The 20,517-nt window shown below is 58.5% G+C and overlaps 1 protein-coding gene across 1 annotated transcript; it reads left to right on the top strand.

The window, feature by feature from the left end:
* Nucleotides 1–7,505: 7,505 nt before the first annotated feature.
* Nucleotides 7,506–17,761, top strand: AMN (amnion associated transmembrane protein). The gene is made up of 12 exons (XM_068991502.1): nucleotides 7,506–7,548; nucleotides 8,242–8,360; nucleotides 8,470–8,514; nucleotides 15,588–15,675; nucleotides 15,784–16,001; nucleotides 16,134–16,271; nucleotides 16,454–16,562; nucleotides 16,683–16,765; nucleotides 16,945–17,122; nucleotides 17,216–17,405; nucleotides 17,510–17,603; nucleotides 17,675–17,761. The coding sequence occupies exons 1-12, from the start codon at nucleotides 7,506–7,508 to the stop codon at nucleotides 17,759–17,761; spliced, it is 1,392 nt and encodes a 463-aa protein (XP_068847603.1).
* Nucleotides 17,762–20,517: the final 2,756 nt, after the last annotated feature.

The raw sequence follows: 20,517 nt of genomic DNA on the forward strand, positions 1-20,517 counted from the left end.
TGTGTTCCTGATGCTAATAACTGAAGTTTGTAAGAGTGTAGAATGCCCAACTTTGAAATGCTGAAACTGTCTCATTAGAGGAAAATAAACCTGACTGAGGAGTCTCGGCTTCTTTCTCAGCTCACTCACGGAGGCCCAGCACCACGGGGCTAGCCTCCCCGGGTGGCCACGGGGGTCCAGCCCTAGCGCAGGAAGCCCTGCTCCTCCCACGAGGCTCCCCCCGAGTCAGCAGCCGTGGGGGCTGCCTTCCAGCACCCCAGGCACAGCACGAAGGCCCTGGGCTCTGACAGCCCTCCCCACCATCCCTGTCCCTCCGTGTGTCACCCCCACAGCCGTGTGGCCCCCCGAGCCCACGCTGCGCTCTACTGTCTCTGCGTGGCTGGCTTGTGGGGCATCGGGGCCTCGCGGGGGTGTTTCCAGGTGAGGACTGATGGCCTCTGCACCCCACCCCCACACACAGCATCAGCGCTGGCCTGGCGGTGGCCTGCGTCCCTGCAGAACTCCAGTGGGCTGGGGGCCGCGTCCCGAGCCTGGGTCACGCCATCAGACGCTGGAGGTTGAGGGGAAGCTGTGAGGGGCCCGAACCCCGCGCCCAGGCTTGCTCCTGAGCAACCCCAGGACCGCAGGCGGGGCTTTGGAGGGCAGAGCTCAGAGACCCGGGATCTGAGGACCAGAGGGCGGCTGGCCCCGGGTTGGGGTTCGGGACTGCGGGCAGGGCCCCCACCCTGGGCACCTCTGTTTCTTCTGCTCCCAGACATTCATGAGGCTGCACGAGACCCAGGGGAGGGGCAGTGGGGCAGCGGGGGGGACACGCTCCACCTGTGGTTCCCGCACCCCTGGGCAGAAGCGCCTCGGGGCGCCCTTGGCCTGCTGGACGGGATGGGCAGCCGGCCACGATGCGGCTCCGGTCATTCAGCTGCGAGGCCTCCCACCGCAGACGTCATGGGGGTGGGAGGGACCCTCGGCGCGGCACTGGGCTCCAGGCCCCCCCCAACCCCTGCTGGCTTTGGAGCCTGGTCACCCCGTACTCAGCCCCCAGGTCCACTCGCTTGTCGTGGCCCGGCCGGTCCCCGGGGTGGCCGGGAGCATCTCTGACTCTGGCTGTGGCTCCCCTGGGCCCAGTGGCCCGTGGTGTCTCCCGTGACGGACCGCCCCCCATACAGGGGCCCGCGGGGGCAGGCGACAAGTTAACCCCCACTGGAGGGGCGGGCAGGCGGGACAGTGCGGGCCCCTGACCGACCCTTGCCGGAACCCTCCCGAAGGGCTGGGGACAGTCTCCCGGGTGTCCTCTGCCCGGCGTTCGCAGGTGGAGAAAGGGCGGGCTGGCCAGGACCGAGGCCCTCCCGGGGTGGCCCTCACGCGCCCCGCGGCCCGCCCCCGGGCTGTGAGCGGGCACGGCTGCCTGGCTCTGCAGGCGGAGGAGGAAACGGCCAGCCGAGCCGCCGGCCCACAGCACTCACACCGGGCACGGCCCGCGTCCGAGCCTGGCATACCCCCGCCCCCGCTGAGCCGCTGGCTGACGGGTGGTCCGCTCGGCCCCTCTAGAGCCCAGCGGAGACCCCGGTTCCTGCGCTCCCGCTCCACACGCTGAGCCCGGCCCCGCCTCGCCCCAGCACGCTGCTGCCTCAGGCCCTTCGCGGCAGCTGTTTCCGCCCATGTGCGTTCCACAGGGAGGCGTTTCCCAGGGCTCAGCACCCTGGGGCTGGCAGGACTGAGCAGGACCGCAAGGCTTGGGAGGTGCCCGGCCAGCCTTGGGGGAGGGCCCTCCCCCACATGAATATTTTTGAGCTTCTGGTGTTCCAGGCAGTTCCCGCGCAGTGTGAACAAAGCCCCAGGAGCCCCACGGGGCGGCGGTGAGTGGCAGACGCTGACAGTGGGCGTGTGTGTGGCCAGAGTCGGGGGGTGGCCCTGTGCAGACACTGAGAGAAGGGGGCCCTGCTGATGGGGGCCGTCCTCACACCTCCTCCTGGGATCCAGGAACAAACTGTGCAAGCCGGAGCCACAGGCCCTCCAGAGGGACACTAAGGGTCAGAGAGGGGCAGGAATTTGCCCAAGGTCACACAGCTAGTCAAGAACCAAAATGCGGGAGAAGGAGCCGGGGAACTGGCCTGGGGGTGGATCTGTGCCCACGGAGTGGGGGTGCAGGGGGAGGAGGCCTGCGGGTCATGGCTGCAGGCAGGGGAGGGTCACAGTCGGCGCCCTCAGCTAAGGGGCGCTGCGATGGCTGCTGGAGCCGCGGGACTGGCACCCAGCTGGAAACTGGACCCTTCAAGGGCGTGCGGTGGCCTAATGGAGGCGGGGGCGCTCCAGCTCTGCTGGGGGAAGGTGACCACAGAGGGCAGTCAAGCCAAGGCAGAGCCGGACACACACAGGGACCCTGGACCCACCCATGCCCGAAGCAGCTACGCGGTGGACCTCCTAGTTACTGGAAGAAGTTCTTTGGGATGTGCGTTTTTCCCCCACTCCGACCCCATCCTGCCTCCTCTCAGGATGGCGCGCTGGGCAACGGACGCTCCTACGCCGAGCCCAGCAGCCCTGGCTCCTCCTGTCCTGCCCCTTTCAGTCCGACCTGGAGCTGCAGCCGTGACCTCATACTTCCAGTCTGGCTTTAACACCACATCTTCCAGGAAGCCTGCCTTGACTGCTGTGGAGGATGGAGCTTCCTGTCAGCCCTGCTACTGCTACTGCTGCTAAGTCGCTTCAGTCGTGTCCGACTCTGTGCGACCCCATAGACGGCAGCCCACCAGGCTCCCCCGTCCCTGGGATTCTCCAGGCAAGAACACTGGAGTGGGTTGCCATTTCCTTCTCCAATGCATGAAAGTGAAAAGTGAAACTGAAGTTGCTCAGTTGTGTCTGACTCCTAGCGACCCCATGGACTGCAGCCCACCAGGCTCCTCTGTCCATGGGATTTGCCAGGCAAGAGTACTGGAGTGGGGTGCCATCGCCTTCTCCTGTCAGCCCTACTGGTGACAAAGTCAAACTCAGGACCACAAAGACCTACCTTCCCCATCCCAGGCTGGGCTGGGGGCCACCCATCAGGCAGATCCTGTACTGCTGAGCTCCTGAGTGCCCCTTCCCATCCAGGAGAAAGGGTGGAACAAGCTGGTGGGCTCGCTCCCTCCCTCCCAGTCAGAGAAGTCTCTGTCCCATGGCAGAAAGTGATCTGAGTGCCCCAGCGGTGGGCTCCATCCTTGGAGGAAATTCCTTGGTTGGGGAGAAGCAGAGACCAGTCAGAGAGAAAAGCGCCCAGGACAGGAGGTCTGCAGGTGAGGGTGGCTTGGAGACAGGCAGGAGGGGGTCGCTTCCCTTCACCCCTTCACTCTGCCTGCACACCCACCTCCACAATCTACCCTTTGACCCATCCTTGCATATTAATTCATCAACCACCAGGGAATCCTGAAGCCAGGGGCCCACCCGCCATTCCTTTCCCTTCCGTCAACCATAACCAACCAGGCATCATGCGCTGGTCTCCCACCATCCACCAATCACCCCATTCATCTCGCCATTCATTCCCCTAACACTTTGCCCATCCCCTAACAATCAGTTCACCATCCACCCGTCACCCATAAACCCGTCATCCAGTTTACCAAACCCCATCCATCCGCCCACCCACTCCCTCTCTGCCATCCCATCACCAGCAAATCCATACTCTCCCCACCACCCACCCCAGAGAGAGCCAGGCACCCATCTCTCTGATTAAACACAGCCGTCCACCCAGTCTCATCCTTCCACATCCCCCATCCTCCGCCCATTCACCCGTCCTGCACTCATTCACGCTGCTCACCTGCCCACCCACCCATCCAGTTATATCCGGTCGCCACTCCACTGTCATCCAGCCAGCCACCACCATTCTGCTGATCACCCATGCTCATTCACCTGCATCCATTTGCCATTCATTTATCCGCCATCAATACATTCATCCACCATTCAGCTCATTTACCATCCATTTCCATCAAAATTTTCCATTCACCATCAAAAATCCACAAACGGTTTTTCATCATTCAGGTATGACCTAAATTAAATCCCACTATACAGGGGAAGTGATCAATTCAAGGGATTATATATATTATATATATGTAATAGTATATAAATTATATGTATTATGATATATAAAGTTTATATAATATGTAAATTTTAATTTATATAATATAAATATATTAAGATATTATATTTATTAAATATTATATAATAGTATATAGTATATAATATATAAAGTGTATATTATATGTATATGTATAATTCAATTTATATAATATAAATATATCAATATAATTATAATTTATATATTAAATATAACAACATTTTATATATTATATATAAAGTATGTTATATGTAATTTAATACTTATTAATATATTATATACAAATATATAATATATAATTCAGTAAATATATCATTATATATAATATATCTAAATATATAATATATGAATTATATATTACATATATGTACATATACATATATTATTTATGTATTGTTATATTATATACATATACATTTAATATTTAATATTTTAATATATATTAAGACATATATGAAATATTATACAGGTTATATATATAGATATATAGAGATTATATATAGATAAATAGATTCAAGGAATTAGATCTGATATACAGAGTACCTGAAGAACTATGGACAGAGGTTCATGACATTGTACAGGAGGCAGTGATCAAGACCATCCCCAAGAAAAAGAAATGTAAAAAGGCAAAATGGTTGTCTGAGGAGGCCTTATAAATAGCTGTGAATAGAACAGAAATGAAAGGCAAAGGAGAAAAGGAAAGATATACCCATTTGAATGCAGAGTTCCAAATAGCAAGGAGAGATAAGGAAGCCTTCCTCAGCGATCAATGCAAAGAAATAGAAGAAAACAATAGAATGGGAAAGACTAGAGACCTCTTCAAGAAAATTAGAGATACCAAGGGAACATTTCATGCAAAGATGGGCACAATAAAGGACAAAAATGTTAGGGACCTAACAGAAGCAGAAGATATTAAGAAGAGGTGGTAAGATTACAAAGAAAAACTATACAAAAAAGATCTTCATGACCCAGATAATCATGATGGTGTGATCACTCACCTAGAGCCAGACATCCTGGAATGTGAAGTCAAGTGGGCCTTAGGAAGCATCACTACAAGCAAAGCTAGTGGAGGTGATGGAATTCCAGTTGAGCTATGTCAATTCCTAAAAGATAATACTGTGAAAGTGTTGCACTCGATATATCCGCAAATTTGGAAAACTCAGCAGTGGCCACAGGACTGGAAAAGGTCAGTTTTCATTCCAACCCCAAAGAATGGCAATGCCAAAAAAACATCAAACTACTGCACAGTTGCACTCATCTCACATGCTAGGAAAGTCATGTGCAAAATTCTCCAAGCCAGGCTTCAACAGTACACGAACCATGAACTTCCAGATGTTCATGCTGGATTTAGAAAAGGCAGAGGAACCAGAGATCAAATTGCCAACATCTGCTGGATCATCAAGAAAGCAAGAAAGTTCCAGAAAAACATATCTTTCTGGTTTATTGACTACACCAAAGCCTTTGACTGTGTGGATCACAGCAGACTGTGGAGAATTCTTAAAGAGATGGGAATACCAGACCACCTGACCTGCCTCTTGAAAAACCTGTATGCAGGTCAAGAAGCAACAGTTAGAACTGGACATGGAACAACAGACTGGTTCTGAATCAGGAAAGGAGTATGTCAAAGCTATATATTGTCACCCTGCTTATTTAACTTCTATGCAGAGTACATCATGAGAAATGCTGGGCTAGATGAAGCACAAGCTGGAATCAAGATTGCCGGGGAAAATATCAATAACCTCAAATATGCAGATGACATCACCCTTATGGCAGAAGGTGAAGAAGAACTAAAGAGCCTCTTGATGAAAGTGAAAGAGGTGAGTGAAAAAGTTGGCTTAAAGCTCAACATTCAGAAAACGAAGATCATGGCATCTGGTCCCATCACTTCATGGGAAATAAATGGGGAAACAGTGGAAGCAGTGACAGACTTTCTTTTTTTGGGCTCCAAAATCACTGCAGATGGTGACTGCAGCCATGAAATTAAAAGACGCTTACTCCTTGGAAGGAAAGTTATGACCAACCTAGCCAGCTTATTAAAAAGCAGAGACACTAACTTTGCCAACAAAGGTCCATCTAGTCAAAGCTATGGTTTTTCCAGTAGTCATGTATGGATGTGAGAGTTGGACCATAAAGAAAGCTGAGCGCCAAAGAATGGATGCTTTTGAACTGTGCTGTTGGAGAAGACTCTTGAGAGTCCCTTGGACTGCAAGGAGATCCAACCAGTCCGTCCTAAAGGAGATCAGTCCTGAATATTCATTGGAAGGACTGATGTTGAAGCTGAAACTCCAATACTTTGGCCACCTGATGCCAAGAACTGACTCATCCAAAAAGACCCTGATGCTGGGAAAGATTGAAGGCGGGAGGAGAAGGGGACAACAGAGGATAAGATGGTTGGATGGCATCACCAACTCAATGGACATGAGTCTGAGTAAATTCTAGGAGTTGGTGATGGACAGGGAGGCCTGGCTGTAGTCCATGGGGTCGCAGAGAGTCAGACACGACTGAGCGACCTAACTGAACGGAACTGATCCAGCTCAACGCGCCGTCCATACACAGACACACCCATTTAATGCTGAGTCCATCTTCCACCCACCAGCCGTCCATTTGTCCAATCACCATTCCACTTTCCACCCTTCCACCATTCTTCATCCAGCGACCATCCACTTTCCATCACCTATCTTCCAGTCTACTCTATCCATCCACCCACCGTCTGTGATCATCCATTTAGCCATCCACCACCTGTGAACAGCTATCTGCATTCACCTGCCACTCATCACATCTTTTCACCACCAACCATCGAGCCTCTGTCCACCGTCCACCATCTAGTCATTCATGCAGCTCTCTGCCACCCAACGCTCATCAGTCACACACCAGTCATTCTCCAGCCACCAGCACTCCATTACTGCCCACTCATTCATTCACTCAGCATTTCCCATCAGTGCATTCCTCATCCATCCAGGGGCCAGTGCAATACCCTCCATCACACACCATGCATCCAGGCTCATCTTCCCACCATCCTCCACACACCAGACACAAGGTGCCACCCGTCTGCCACCATCCACAGTCCACCAGCCTAGGAGGCAGGAGGGCCTGCCTGGACCCGGCCCCTGGACAAGCCAACACCCGGCCCCGAAATGCAGGCAGCTGGGTGCAGCCCGAGCGGCATCTGGGGCGGAGAGGCGCCCCGCCCCCAGCGCACCGTTTCCTTGGGAAGTGGTCCCCACGAGCCCCCTTTCTGGGCGCCACGGTCCTCAGGTCCTGGAGCTGGGTGTGTGGGAGGGGCCCGGCGCCGCCGAGGGGCCCAGGGGTCGCTGCGGGCGGGTCGGAGGTGAATGTGTAACCCTCCCGGCGGCCCCCACCCCGCCCGGTCACGTGGGCCCCGCGGGGCAAAGTCTCAGGGTCCGAGACGCCGAAGTCCGGCGGGATGGGCGCGCGGGGCCGGGTGCTGCTGTGGCTGCAGCTGTGCGGTAAGGGAGTTGGGGGGTGGCGCGCAGGGGCCCGACGCACCCGGAGACCCGTGTCCCCGAGGGGTGCGCGGCGGGAGCGCGAGGGGCTGCGAAAGCCGGCCGGCCGCCCGGCCCCTCCTTGCGCAGCGCCCGCGGGGCCGAGCGGGAGGCTCCCCGGAGCCGCAGGGCCAGACCGACTGCCGGCCGCGCCCGCCCTCCGCCCCTACCCCTCCGAAGCGGGGCCCCCGGACCCAGGGGGGCGCCTCTGACCCCCGCGCGGCCCGTAGGCGGGGGCGCGTCCTCGGAGCGGCCCCCTAGGCCCGGGCCCTCTGAGCACTGCAGCCCGTCCCGGTCCCCTCTCTGAGCCCCGGGCAGATCCGGCCGGCCGCCCTCCCCCTGCCCGGTCCCCCAGTTTCTTCCCCTGGGCCGAGGCCTCCCTGCCCCGATGGCCTCAGTCCTGTGGTTGCCACCATTCTGGCAGGGCGAACTGGGGGCGGGCCAGGAGGCGATCGTGGGGCGGCGAGTCCCTGAGGAAGGCAGGTTTGAACCGGCTCTGCAGATTCAGTAGAAGTTGGGGAGCCTCGGGGCCAGGCTCCCACAGGGTCTGGTCCCACGCCTGGACCCTCTAGCTCCAGGTCTCTCTGGGTGAGGTCGTCCTTCCTGGCACTGGGGGTTCCAGGCAGGAACCCCAGCACTCAGCCGGCCCCTCCCCAGCCCTGACTCAGGCCGCCTACAAAGTATGGGTCCCCAACACCAACTTTGACGATGCCACCAACTGGAGCCAGAACCGGACCCCATGCACGGGCGCTGCTGTCGAGTTCCCCGCGGACAAGGTGCCTGACCCCACTCCTGGGGCCGGGCGGGGGAGCTGGGTCCCGGCGTGGTCCAGGCCCCGGGAGCCCAGTGATGGGAGGCACTTGCTGACATCCCTTCTGCCTGCAGACGCTGTCGGTCCTGGTGCGAGAAGGTCACAGCATCTCAGACATGGTGAGCAGGGCTGGGAATGGGCCCCCAGTGGGAAGGGGGCCTGTGGGTCCCGCCCTGGTCAACTCGAGGCCTCTTCCTGATGGGCCTCCACCTGGGGGACAGACCCTTCAATCCACTAGCTCTTACCCTGTGGAGGGGTTTCTGGAAGGGTGGGGAACCACATGGGAGGGGACGCCAGTCGTACAGTTGCAGCCCAGGCTGCGCCCAGCTTTGGAAGGGGTGTGGGGGCACCTCCTGTCTCTCCTGCCCCTGCCTTTGCCCAGGAGCCTGTCCTCTCCAGATTTGCCCCAGGGAAGCCCCGCTCCCCACCCCACCAAAGCCTTTCCCTGTCCTGTGCATCGGAACTCCATCAGGGGACCTTTTTATCAAACTGATTCACAGTGTGAGTTCCAAGGTGGGGTCCTCACCCAGAGGCCACTGGACTTTATGGGTGAGCGGGGGCCACCGGTGGCCTAGGAGGCCTGGGCACCACTCACTCGGCTGCCCAGATGCAGGGTCTGGGTACCCCTTATTTCCACCTGGAGGCAGCTAGGTTAATTGATGGTTTTCAAAAGCGGCATTAATTCTGGGAGTCTGGCCCCATGGGGGACAGGGCAGGGGGCGTTAGAGACCCCAGCCCTCACCTGCAGCCTGGGAAGGGGGCCTTGGGCAGGATGTGCTGGTGCCTGTAGACCCCGGGTCCAGACGCCCTTCCCACGTGTCCAACACAAAGACTAAGGTGTGGAGGGGCCAGTGAGGGGGACGAGGAAGTGGCAGAACCGTGGCCACACTCAGGAGCCCCTACAGCCCTGGTGACTGTGGCAACCAGACAGGGGCCTGGCGAGGGCAGGGGGCGCCTGGAACTGGCGGGAACCCGTGTATAGAGGAGTCAGTTGGAGATGGGGGTGCTGGGACCTGGGGGTCCCTTCTGGCCGTCTTAGTTGCCTGGATGATCTCCTTGGGGAGTTCAGTTCAGTTCAGTTCAGTCGCTCAGTTGTGTCTGACTCTTTGCGACCCCATGAACCACAGCACGCCAGGCCTCCCTGTCCATCACCAACTCCCGGAGTCCACCCAAACCCATGTCCATTGAGTCGGTGATGCCATCCAACCATCTCATCCTCTGTCATCCCGTTCTCCTCCTGCCCTCAATCTTTCCCAGCATCAGGGTCTTTTCAAATGAGTCAGCTCTTTGCATCAGGTGGCCAAAGTACTGGAGTTTCAGCTTCAACATCAGTCCTTCCAATGAACACCCAGGACTGATCTCCTTTAGGATGGACTGGTTGGATCTCCTTGCAGTCCAAGGGACTCTCAAGAGTCTTCTCCAACACCACAGTTCAAAAGCATCGATTCTTCAGCGCTCAGGTTTCTTTATAGTCCAACTCTCACATCCACGCATGACTACTGGGAAAACTATCTCCTTGACGAGACAGACCTTTGTCGACAAAGCAACGTCTCTGCCCCTTCTGGCCGTCTTAGTTGCCTGAATGATCTCCCTGGGGAGTGCTTGGGGACTCTCAAGAGAGACAACAGTCATGCATTCATTCAGCCTTCACTCCCTCTCTCTGGCCTGTCCTTCCCCCGGCCCAGCCAGCCCTCCTCTTCGTCCCGCACGTCTGTACCCCTCGCACGGCCCCTTGGGGCGCCCCCCTTACTTCCCCTGCTTATGCTCTGCCGGGAGAGGTCAGCCCGCGGAGGGCCTGGGTGGAAACAGCCCAGGGGCATGGAGACAGGGGGCCGAAAGGACCCAGTGCTGCCTGAGGGCCCTCTTCCAGCCCTACTTGTGGGGCCCCAGTGTGGTCCAGCTGCTGAGATGTCACCTGTGACGAGGCATAGCAACTCAGTGATTTAATTTGCATTTTCTTGGTTTGGAACGTGGGCTTCCCAGGTGGTAAAGAATCTGCCTGCAATCCAAGAGACCCGGGTTCAATTCCTGGGTCAGGAAGATCCCCTGGAGGAGGAAATGGCAACCCACTCCAGTATTCTTGCCTGGAGAATCCCATGGACAGAGGAGCCTGGCGGGCTACAGTCCACGGGGTCTCAAAGAGTCAGACACAACTTAGCAACTAACACTTTCACTTTTCACTTTGGTTTGGAACATCTCTCCCTGGGATTTTTCTCTTCCTGAACACCTCCCCTCCCATTTCTGGGCAGATTGCCCAGGAATCTATTATTTTCTACCCATTAATTGTCGAGTTACTGCAAATGTCTTCTCACTATGGACTCTGCCTGTGTTTCCCTTTGCTGATAAGAAAACCCCATTATTAATCTATCAGATGCAAGATCGGTTGCTTTAAACCTGTGTTTTCGGTGTTTTGTTTAAGTGTCTCTTCCTTGTTTCTCGGTAAAACCATAATCAGCCATATATTATGTCTGTCGGGTCATGGGTTTCCCATCAGGGGCACATGTCTGAGTCAGACGCTAACTAGGGAACCAGGTGTATTCTTCTCCTTGGATTAAGCCCAGTTTCTCATGTCCCCCTCCAACCACCAGCCTTGCCCCTTGCTTTGTGGCACTGGGGTCACTGTTCGCCAGCTGCCCAAGGTGTGGTGGGGGTTCTCTTCGAGCTTTGCCTGCAGTTCCTTTGATCTTTCTGCCTGTTGTCCTGCCAGCACCGCAGTGTTCCCACTCAGGCTCTGTGAGTTGTCTTAAAAGCCACTGGGTCAATTTCCCCTGCCTCTCGCCCACTCTGAGCGGTCAACCCTCAGAGGACCCAGGTGGAAACCGGCCACCCTGCACCTTCTTCACCCTTCTGTTTCAAGGTTGACTAGTTCTTTGTGAATCTGACTGTTGCAGAGAAATCACAGAATAGGTTTATCAGGTAACACCAGTTCAGTTCAGTCGCTCAGTCGTGTCCGACTCTTTGCAACCCCATGAATAGCAGCATGCCAGGCCTCCCTGTCCATCACCAACTCCTGGAGTTCACTCAGACTCACGTCCATTGAGTCGGTGATGCCATCCAGCCATCTCATCCTCGGTTGTCCCCTTCTCCTCCTGCCCCCAATCCCTCCCAGCATCAGAGTCTTTTCCAATGAGTCAACTCTTCGCATGAGGTGGCCAAAGTACTGGAGTTTCAGCTTTAGCATCATTCCTTCCAAAGAAATCCCAGAGCTGATCTCCTTCAGAATGGACTGGTTGGATCTCCTTGCAGTCCAAGGGACTCTCAAGAGTCTTCTCCAACACTACAGTTCAAAAGCATCAGTTCTTCAGCGCTCAGCTTTCTTCACAGTCCATCTCTCACATCCATACATGACCACTGGAAAAACCATAGCCTTGACTAGACGAACCTTTGTTGGCAAAGTAATGTCTCTGCTTTGAATATGCTATTTAGGTTGGTCATAACTTTCCTTCCAAGGAGCAAGCATCTTTTAATTTCATGGCTGCAATCACCATCTGCAGTGATTTTGGCCACCCAAACCCTGGAATTTGATTGGGAATGAATGACAACTTTATATATGCAAGTCATCTGCTTGAGAGCATGGATTTTCTCTTCAAATATTTCAGGTCATTGGCTATAAAACTCTTTACTAGAGGCTTAAAATGGTGCACGTAGAGGTTTTGTGTAGTAGCGGCTAATTCATAAGTCCTTCATCTAGTTTGGTTCCTATTGTGAATGGTGCCCTATTTTTAAGAATGATATCGTCTATGTGGTTATCTTTGTAAACAATGACCATTTGTTCCTCTTCCTTTCCAGTCCCAACTCCTTTTCTTTCCTTATATCATTGTCCAGGACCTCTACCCCTATGTTAAACAAAAGTCACGAAAATAGGCCTTCTTGTCTTGTTCCAGCATAAAAGAGAGGACATGTCGAGGTGCTCCACTGTGTAATGTTTGCTGTAGGGCTTTGTAGATAACTTTATTTAATTGTGGAAATTCTAATCTATTTCTAGTTTGCTGGCAGCTTTTTGAAAAATCATAGATGGGTTGCTGAACTTCCCAGTTGTTTTTTTTCCTACATTGACTGAGATGTAACCCCCCCCCTCCCCGCTGTAGCCTGTTAATGGGGTTTTCTGAGGCGTAACCGTCCTTGTGAGGCGCATGCCTTCCTGGCACCTTCCTTCAGGTGCAGGTCGAAGTGCGCCTCTTCAAGACACTTGCCTTCCCTGTCACGCTGATTTCGGTGGTACAAGACTCTCCACTGCCATCTGCTGGGACACCGTCGCACACGCTGCAGAGAACTCAGGATGGGGGCCTTTCTCATCCCTTCCTTCCAATACGTTATTGGATCCAATCAGCTAATATTTTATTTAGAATCTCCACATTTTTGTTTGTAAGTCAACTGAGCCTATATTTTTTTCCTTTTGTCGTTCATTTGGTTTTGGTTTTATTGTTGGTTGCAGGGGGTCTTTGCTCCTGAGGGGACCTTCCCTTGTTGCAGGGGGTCTTTGCTCCTGAGGGGACCTTCCCTTGTCGCAGGGGGGCTTTGCTCCTGAGGGGACCTTCCCTTGTCGCAGGGGGTCTTTGCTCCTGAGGGGACCTTCCCTTGTCGCAGGGGGTCTTTGCTCCTGAGGGGACCTTCCCTTGTTGCAGGGGGGCTTTGCTCCTGAGGGGACCTTCCCTTGTTGCAGGGGGGCTTTGCTCCTGAGGGGACCTTCCCTTGTTGCAGGGGGCTGCTCCTCTTTCTGGTACACGGGCTTCTTGTCGCAGTGGCTTCTCTCGTGGAGCACAGGCTCCAGGGCGCACAGGCTCCAGGGTGCACAGGCTCAGCTGCTCCGTGGCGTGTGGAATCGCCCCCAACCAGGAATCGAACCTGCGTCCCCTGCGTTGGCAGGTGGACTCTTATCTACTGCGCCACCAGGGAAGTGCCTTCATTTGGTTTTGGAATGAAGATTACAGTGGCCTCATAAAATGGACTGGTGATTTTTCAGTCTTTTTCTATTTTCCAGAACAACTTCGGGAAGAAGAAATTAAATTTTACTTGAAGGTTTAGCAAAGCTCACCTATAAAACCCTTGGTTGGACTGGGAATTTGGGGAATAGGAGGTCTTTGACTGACATTTAAAATTCTTTAATGCTTACTTGTCGGTTCAAATTCCCTATTGCCTCTTGCATCAACTTTGATATTTTAAACTTTCCTAGAAACTGGTATATTTCATCTAGGTGTTTGGCAGTCTTACTGATTTCTTAACCTTCTCAGTATCTGTATTTTCCCTTCAAGTGAGGTCTTTACTGTATGTCCATGACCTTGTGGTCTCTCCCTCCCCCATCACATTTTAAACCTTGATTTAAACATTTGTTAAGAGACAGCAATAAGTATTTTTGTTATTTCATCACGAAAGTATTTCACAAAAGTATTTCATCACCCTCCTTCCCGTATCTCTTCTTAGCTTCTGAATTCTGTCCTTCTTACTTTCTCCAAGCATGTTTTCAGCGTAGGTTTGTGTGTGGCAATCCTTCTGAAGTCTTTCAGGCTTAGAGATTGTTTTATTATTCTTTAATATATGACACACTGTTCTGGAGGGCAGGGCCATGTCCAGGGCAGTGTCTGCTCTGCTGACTTGGGATGTCTACAGGCAGCCTGTTCTGCTGTCTGTGTGCGTCCTTGCTGAGAAACCCAATCCTTGAATGTTTTTCCTTCCTGGGTGATTTCTTTCCCTCTGCCACTTTTACAGCGTTCTCTTTGTCTTTGATATTCATAAACAGAGCATTATGTGATTTTCCTTATTTGGCATTCAACGAGACCTTTCCGGAGAAGGCAAAGGCAACCCACTCCAGTATTCTTGCCTGGAAAATCCCATGGATGGAGGAGCCTGGTAGGCTGCAGTCTATGGGGTCGCGAAGTCGGACACAACTGACTTCACTTTCACTTTTTACTTTCATGCATTGGAGAAGGAAATGTCAACCCACTCCAGTATTCTTGCCTGGAGAGTCCCAGCGACTGGGGAGCCTGGTCTATGGATGGGGTCACAGAGTCGGAGACGACTGAAGCGACTTAGCAGCAGCAGCAGCAGCAGAGACCTTTCCTTTTTAAAGTTATTTTTTTCTTTTTTACATACATGGTTGGTGGTGCTGTGTGGGATGTTAGCTCCTTGACCAGGGACTGGACCCGAGCCCCTACACTGGGAGCAGGCTTAGCCACCGGGCTCCCAGGGAAGTCCCCAGTGAGACCTTTCAGCCGAGGTTTCCCAGCTTTCCTCGGATGCGGAGAATTCCTCTTGCCGGTTTCTTCAGACGCGCCCTGGCCTTGTGTCCGAACGCTGGCACTGGCGTCGAGCCCCCACCTCTCCTGGTTTTTCTCTCTCGGCCCTTTCCTGCTGTCTTTCAACTATGGCACTTACCGTGTATTATCCACACTCCCCGCTTTGGCTCGGTTGAAAACCAAGTTCTTGTTGGAGCGTCACACTTCGGATACCCACCGCCCCTCCCGAGGCGCCTGCGCCCCTCGGTCCCCAGGGCTCGGCCCTGGCGCCTGCAGGGGTGGGGTGGGGGGTCTGCCTGGCTGGCACGGGACTGCACCCCCAGCCGCGGCCGAAGCTGGCCCGTGACCTTCGCTCTGCCTGGGGTCAGCCTGCCGGTCAGGCCCAGTGCTGGGGGGCTGAAGAGCAGACTCTGGGGAGCAAGCTGGGGCCTCTCCCCCGAGGTGTTGAGCGCCCGGGACCCCCACACCAAGCAGCCCCCCGGTCCCGCCCTCACCTTCCGCCCGGACCCCACGGTGGGGTGGGGTGCCCCGCTCCGGGCCTTCACGCGGCCTGACACCCGAGGCCTAGGCGTCTGCTGGAAGGAGCTGCCGGCGCTGGAAGGGGGCGCGCGGCTCCGCGGCCCCACCACCCCGGTTCCCTCTTCCCCAGCCGCCCCGCGGCCCTTCCTCACGGTGAGGGCTGCTCCAGGGGCCCCGGCGGCTTGGCTTCGTGGAGCCGACGGGCCCTTGAATTGCAGTTTCTCAGGGGGCCGGCGGCCCTGACGAGAGCCACGCTGCCGCAAACTCCCCGCTCCCTCGGCCCAGCGGCCCCTCCGCCCGGGCGAAGCGCCCCCCGGCCCCGCCGTCAGCGGCCCAGTCGGCGGCCTAGACTCTCCCGCCCGCGGGGACGGGGCTCAGGGGTGGGCGCACAGCCGGACCCTCCGGTGCCCACCCGCCGCCTCAGCCCGTGCCTCCCGCAGCTCTTGCCGCTGGACGGGGAATTCGTCCTGGCCCCAGGAGCGGGATTCGGCGCCGCGGACGCCGGCTCGCGCCCGGACTGCGGCCCAGGTGAGGGGGGCGCGGGGCCAGGGGGCGCGGGGCCAGGGGGCGCGGCCGCGGGCGGGGCCGGCCTGGAGGGCGCGTTCCCGGCGCAGCTCAGGGTCGCGCGCCGCCCAGCAGCCCGCGCGCGCTTCCTCGACCCCGACCGCTTCCTGTGGCTCGACCCGCGCCTGTGGCGCCCGGGGGACGCGGCGCGCGGCCTCTTCTCCGTGGACGCCGAGCGCGTGCCCTGCCGCCACGACGACGTCGTCTTCCCGGCCGCCGCCTCCTTCCGGGTGGGCCTGGGCCCGGGCGCCGGCACCGTGCGCGTCCGCAGCGTCCAGGCGCTGGGCCAGGTGGGCCGGGCGCGCGGGGGGCGGGCGGGGGTCTCCCCGGAGCGCCTCCCACCCTGCTAGCCTGGCGGGTTCCGGGCGCTCAGGCGCGGTCTCCGCCCCGGCCGGCTCCCGGGCCCACCCGGCCACCTGCAGACGTTCGCGCGCGACGAGGACCTGGCGGCTTTCCTGGCGTCCCGCGCGGGCCGCCTGCGCTTCCACGGGCCGGGCGCTCTGAGCGTGGACCCCGAGGCCTGCGCGGACCCGTCGGGCTGCGTCTGCGGCAACGCCGAGGTGAGGGCGGCCCGCCGCGGGGCGGCTGGAGTGGCGCGCGGCCGGGCCCGGCGCTGGGCGGGAGGTCGGGCCTGTGCCGCTGCGCCCCGCCGTCTCCCGCGCGCTCTCTCCCAAGGCGCGCGGCGCTCTCTCCCGGTCTGGCCCTCGCCTTCTCCGCGCTGACCCCCGCTCCCCGTTTGCAGGCGCAGCCGTGGATCTGCGCCGCACTGCTCCAACCCCTGGGTGGTAGCTGCCCCCAGGCCACATGCCTGGAGCCCCTCCGGCCCGAAGGGCAGTGCTGCGACCTCTGCGGTGAGCGCCCCGTCGCGCCCCTCAGAGCTGGGGCGGCGCGGCCACCCTGGCTCGTCCCAGCCTGTTTCCCTGCGGGGCTCGGACCTGCGGGGCTGACCCCTCCTTCCCTTCCTGCTGCAGGAGCTGTCGTGTCGCTGACCCACGGCTCTGCCTTTGACCTGCAAAAGTACCGGGCGCGGCTGCTGCACGCCTTTCTGGCTCTGGTACTGAGGCCGCGCCCCCAGCCCGGCCCCCACCCTTCCGCCGCCGGGGTCTGGGAGCACCCCCTCCGCCGCCTCCTTGTTGCGTCTGCTTTCTGCCTGCAAAGCTCTTGTCCGTGTCCCCTTTGTCCCTGCAGGTCCGAGGGACGGAGTCCCCGGGCCAACTCTGTTTCCCTCTCCAGCCCCAGTACCAAGGGCTGCAAGTGGCCGTGTCCAAGGTACTGCGCCCGCCCGGGCTCCGCGAAGCCTCGGGCACGAAGGCGGACACGGAGATCCAGGTGGTGCTGGTAGAGGCCGGGCCCGAGACAGGCGGCGCGGGGCGGCTGGCCCGGGCCCTCCTGGAGGACATCGCGGAGCACGGTAACCGCGGCGCCCCTTTCCCAGTACCCCCCCGCAACCCCCCGTCCCGCCCCGCCCCGCCCCGGGATTCTGAGCCGGCGCCCTGCGTTGCAGGCGAGGCCCTCGGAGTCCTCTCGGCGACCGCTCGAGAGTCGGGCGCGCCCGTCTGGGGCGGCACGGCGGCGGGGCTGAACGCGCCGGCGCGCGCGGGGCTGGCGGGCGGCTTGGCGGCCTCGGGGCTGGTGGTGCTAATGGTGCTGCTGGCGGGGGCGCTGCTGCTGCTGCGCCGGGAGGGGAGGCTCAGGTACGCGGGGCTCGGGGACGCGGGCCGGGGGCTCGGGGCTCCAGTACGCGGGGCAGGCGTTAGGGGCTCGGGTGTGTCGGGGTCACATGCGTCCTCGCCTCCAGGTGGAGGAGGCGCGACGAGGCGGACCCCGTACGGGCCGGGGCGCCGCGGGGCTTCCACAACCCTCTGTTCTACGCGGCGGACTCCGCGGAGGCGGTGAGGGGCGCCCGGGGTCGGGGGTGCGGGACCTCCCTGCGGCTGGGCTCCCTGACTCTGCGCTCCCGCAGCTCCCGGCCCCGAAGTCGGACCAAAGGAGCTCCAGCCGCAGCTACTTCCTTAATCCGCTGTTTGGCGAAGGGGAGGCGGAGGCCTGAGCGGCCGCGTGACCGACCCCAGCCCCATCCAACGGGCATCGCGGGCCCCGCGGGATCCCCCACCCTCTGCTGGCCTAGGATGGGGTGGCCTGGCCCAATAAAGCGATTTCTTGCACCTGCTGTCAGCGTGGACCACCCCCCTCCGCCCCCACCCCGCGCCTGTCCCGCGCCCGTCTGTCCCTGCCTGGTCGGAGCTGGGAGGGCCAGGTCGGATGGTGAGGGGTGGTCCTCAGAGCCCGTGCCCGCTGACGCCTAGCCACCCAGGGCGGTCCTGGGTGCTACGTATCGGCTGGGGCGGCCCAATGTTCTGGCCTGAGAAGGTCCTCCCATAACTAGGACGGCCTGCTGTGTTCCGGAGGAGCCCAGGAAGAGGCCCTTACTAGGGGGGTGGGGGGGAGTCGGGAGCTGAAGGGAAGAGGATGGCAGAGCCGGCTGCCAGCTCCTCAGGCCCAGGTTGCATGGGCTGCGCCGGGGCCAGACAGTTGGGCCTGGACTTCCGACAGGCTAGGCACTGGCCCGCCCAGCAGGCTGGCCCAGCGGCACAGTGGGTCTGTCCCCTCTGCCGGCAGGGTCAGAGCTGCCCGCCTGCCGTGGTCGCAGGCGTCGGCGCGCTGGCATGTGTCCTGACCGGTGGGGGCTCTTTGGTGGCGGAGGCCTTGAGGCCAGTCCTGGCCTGCACCCCCTCCTGTGGGCAGCTGTGAGGTCTGCGGTGGGTGAGGGCTGAGCCGCTCGGGGTAGGACCCTGACTTGGTAGGTAATGACGGGCCGGCATGGGATGGTGGTGTGTGTGTGTGTACGGATGCGTGCCCAGCTTGAACTGTCAGGGAGACACCTGTGTGACCCGTGTTGGGGACACCTGTCCCCCCGAGGGTGACCACCCGTGACCTGACGGTGAACTCACTCTTAAGCTCCCATCGCTCTGCTCCGCGGCCAGCACCTTGTGAAGCTCGCCCACGTTGTGGGTGGTGGTTACTTACAATAGCTATCTCATTTAGAAAAGGCTCACACTTGAGCACCTGTGTTTCAGACCGACAACAGGTGCTCCTGTGGGGCAGATGTCTGGGTGGGTGGGGCGGGGTGGGGGGCAATGCCCCATGCGCTCTCTGACCCGGCTGCCTGGCTGTCCACCGCCTGCTCACTGTGGGCCTGCACTCGCGTTTGGTTTGCCAGGTGCTGGACGTGGCCTCAGGGGCGTCTGCCTGTGCCTTGTGTGGGGACGGGGAGGCGGCTCGTGGTGCCCCTGCCCCAGCAGAGGTGGTGGCGGACCTGCTGGCCGTGCTGACTGGTGGAGCTGCAGGGGGCCCGGGATGCTTCCCAGGGGTGGTGCGCCAGCTCTCTGCGTCCTGTCCATCCTCAGCGCCCCCTGCCCGCGTGTCACCAAGAGCTTACTGTGGGTCAGTGTACCCAGCCCGCCAGAGGCTCCTGGGCCCCCAGAGCTCTCCAACTGCCATGTACCCACCCCCACCTCCCTGTGAGCGCCCCCTCCTGGGGATGGTTGGCCGATCCTATTTTCTCTCTTTGAAGCCTAGCAGGGACACTTGCCAGACAGCCCCCTCTCTCTAGCCAGAAGCCCACCCCGACCCTGCCTACCACCGCGCAGGGCATCCCCGGAGGCCCCCCAGGATCTGCGCAGGCGAGAGGTCCCGGCCCTGGAGGCCAGCTCCTGCCACATGGATCCCATCCCCCACCGCTCCAAGGCAAGATGGTTCTTTCCAGCACAGGGTGGGCCTTCCAGTGCTGGGGGCCTCAGGCACCAGCTGACCACACGTGCCATTCAGACAAACCACCGAGAACTTTAAAACTGCCATCTTCTGCTTTATTGACAGGTAAATTGTTCAAAAATGTTCTCACAATTCAATAATTACAAAGACTCAGACTTACATTAAAAAAGTAAAAACCAGAACCCCCAGCAGGTGCCAGCCCCAGCAGAAGGCCCGGGGGGGCGGGCAGGCCGCAGTGCCCACGTCACTCAGTGCTGACTCATGGGAAATGCGTGTCTTCTACAGCGTCTTGAGGACGTCTGCTGGCAGAGGGCAGAAGGAAGCCTGCCGGTGGCTCATGGCGAGCTTTCAGAGGCCGCCCCAGGCCCTGGCGCCAGGAGGGGAGGCAGAAGCGCGCAGGGTGCGGGGTGGAGTGTGGCGGTGTCTACACCATCCAGTAGAGGGCACGAATCATGCGGGGCAGGGCGCCCCTGGGCGCGGCCTCTCGGCCCGTGGGCACAGGGCCCAGCTACCCGCCACCCACTGGTTTCAGGGCAGGAGGCTGAGCAGTGGAAGCGAGCAGGACAGAGCACAGCTGACTTCACAGTAGTAGAGACTGGTGAACAGGTGGCTGTGACTGGGAATGGACTGACTTGGGAGGGCCTCTGTCCACGGCTACGAGGTCGGCAGGAGGACTTCCGCCTCTGACTATGTACGGGCTAAATGAACAAAAAGGCCACGAACTAACCTCCACGTTTCCTGTCTTCAAGACTCTAGTGACACTGGGAATGGTATACGACTTCCTACGATGCTCCTAAGCGCCTAGGAAACGGTTTCAGGGAATGGGCCGGAAGCGGCACCGAGGCCGTCCTGAGCTGCCTGCATCCCGCAGGGGCCGTGGCTGGCCCTGGGTGGGTGGGAGGGGCCGGGGGCATCCTTCATGTGCAAACGGAGCCGCATCGCCTCACAGCTGCGCAGAGGGTGATCTGGTCTACCACCAGACAGTGCGGCACGGAACTGGTCGTTAATATAATAAAGCATTTTCTCCATCTCCAT

Source organism: Capricornis sumatraensis, chromosome 19 (genome assembly GCF_032405125.1).
Source record: "Capricornis sumatraensis isolate serow.1 chromosome 19, serow.2, whole genome shotgun sequence".
NCBI lineage: Eukaryota > Metazoa > Chordata > Mammalia > Artiodactyla > Bovidae > Capricornis > Capricornis sumatraensis.

Bases quoted from the DNA above. Each gene is read 5' to 3' on its own strand.
- AMN (XM_068991502.1), top strand. From the start codon at position 7,506: ATGGGCGCGCGGGGCCGGGTGCTGCTGTGGCTGCAGCTGTGCG. The intron at 8,361-8,469 runs GTGCCTGACCCC...TTCTGCCTGCAG, and splicing joins TCGAGTTCCCCGCGGACAAG to ACGCTGTCGGTCCTGGTGCG. The intron at 16,002-16,133 runs GTGGGCCGGGCG...GGCCACCTGCAG, and splicing joins GCGTCCAGGCGCTGGGCCAG to ACGTTCGCGCGCGACGAGGA.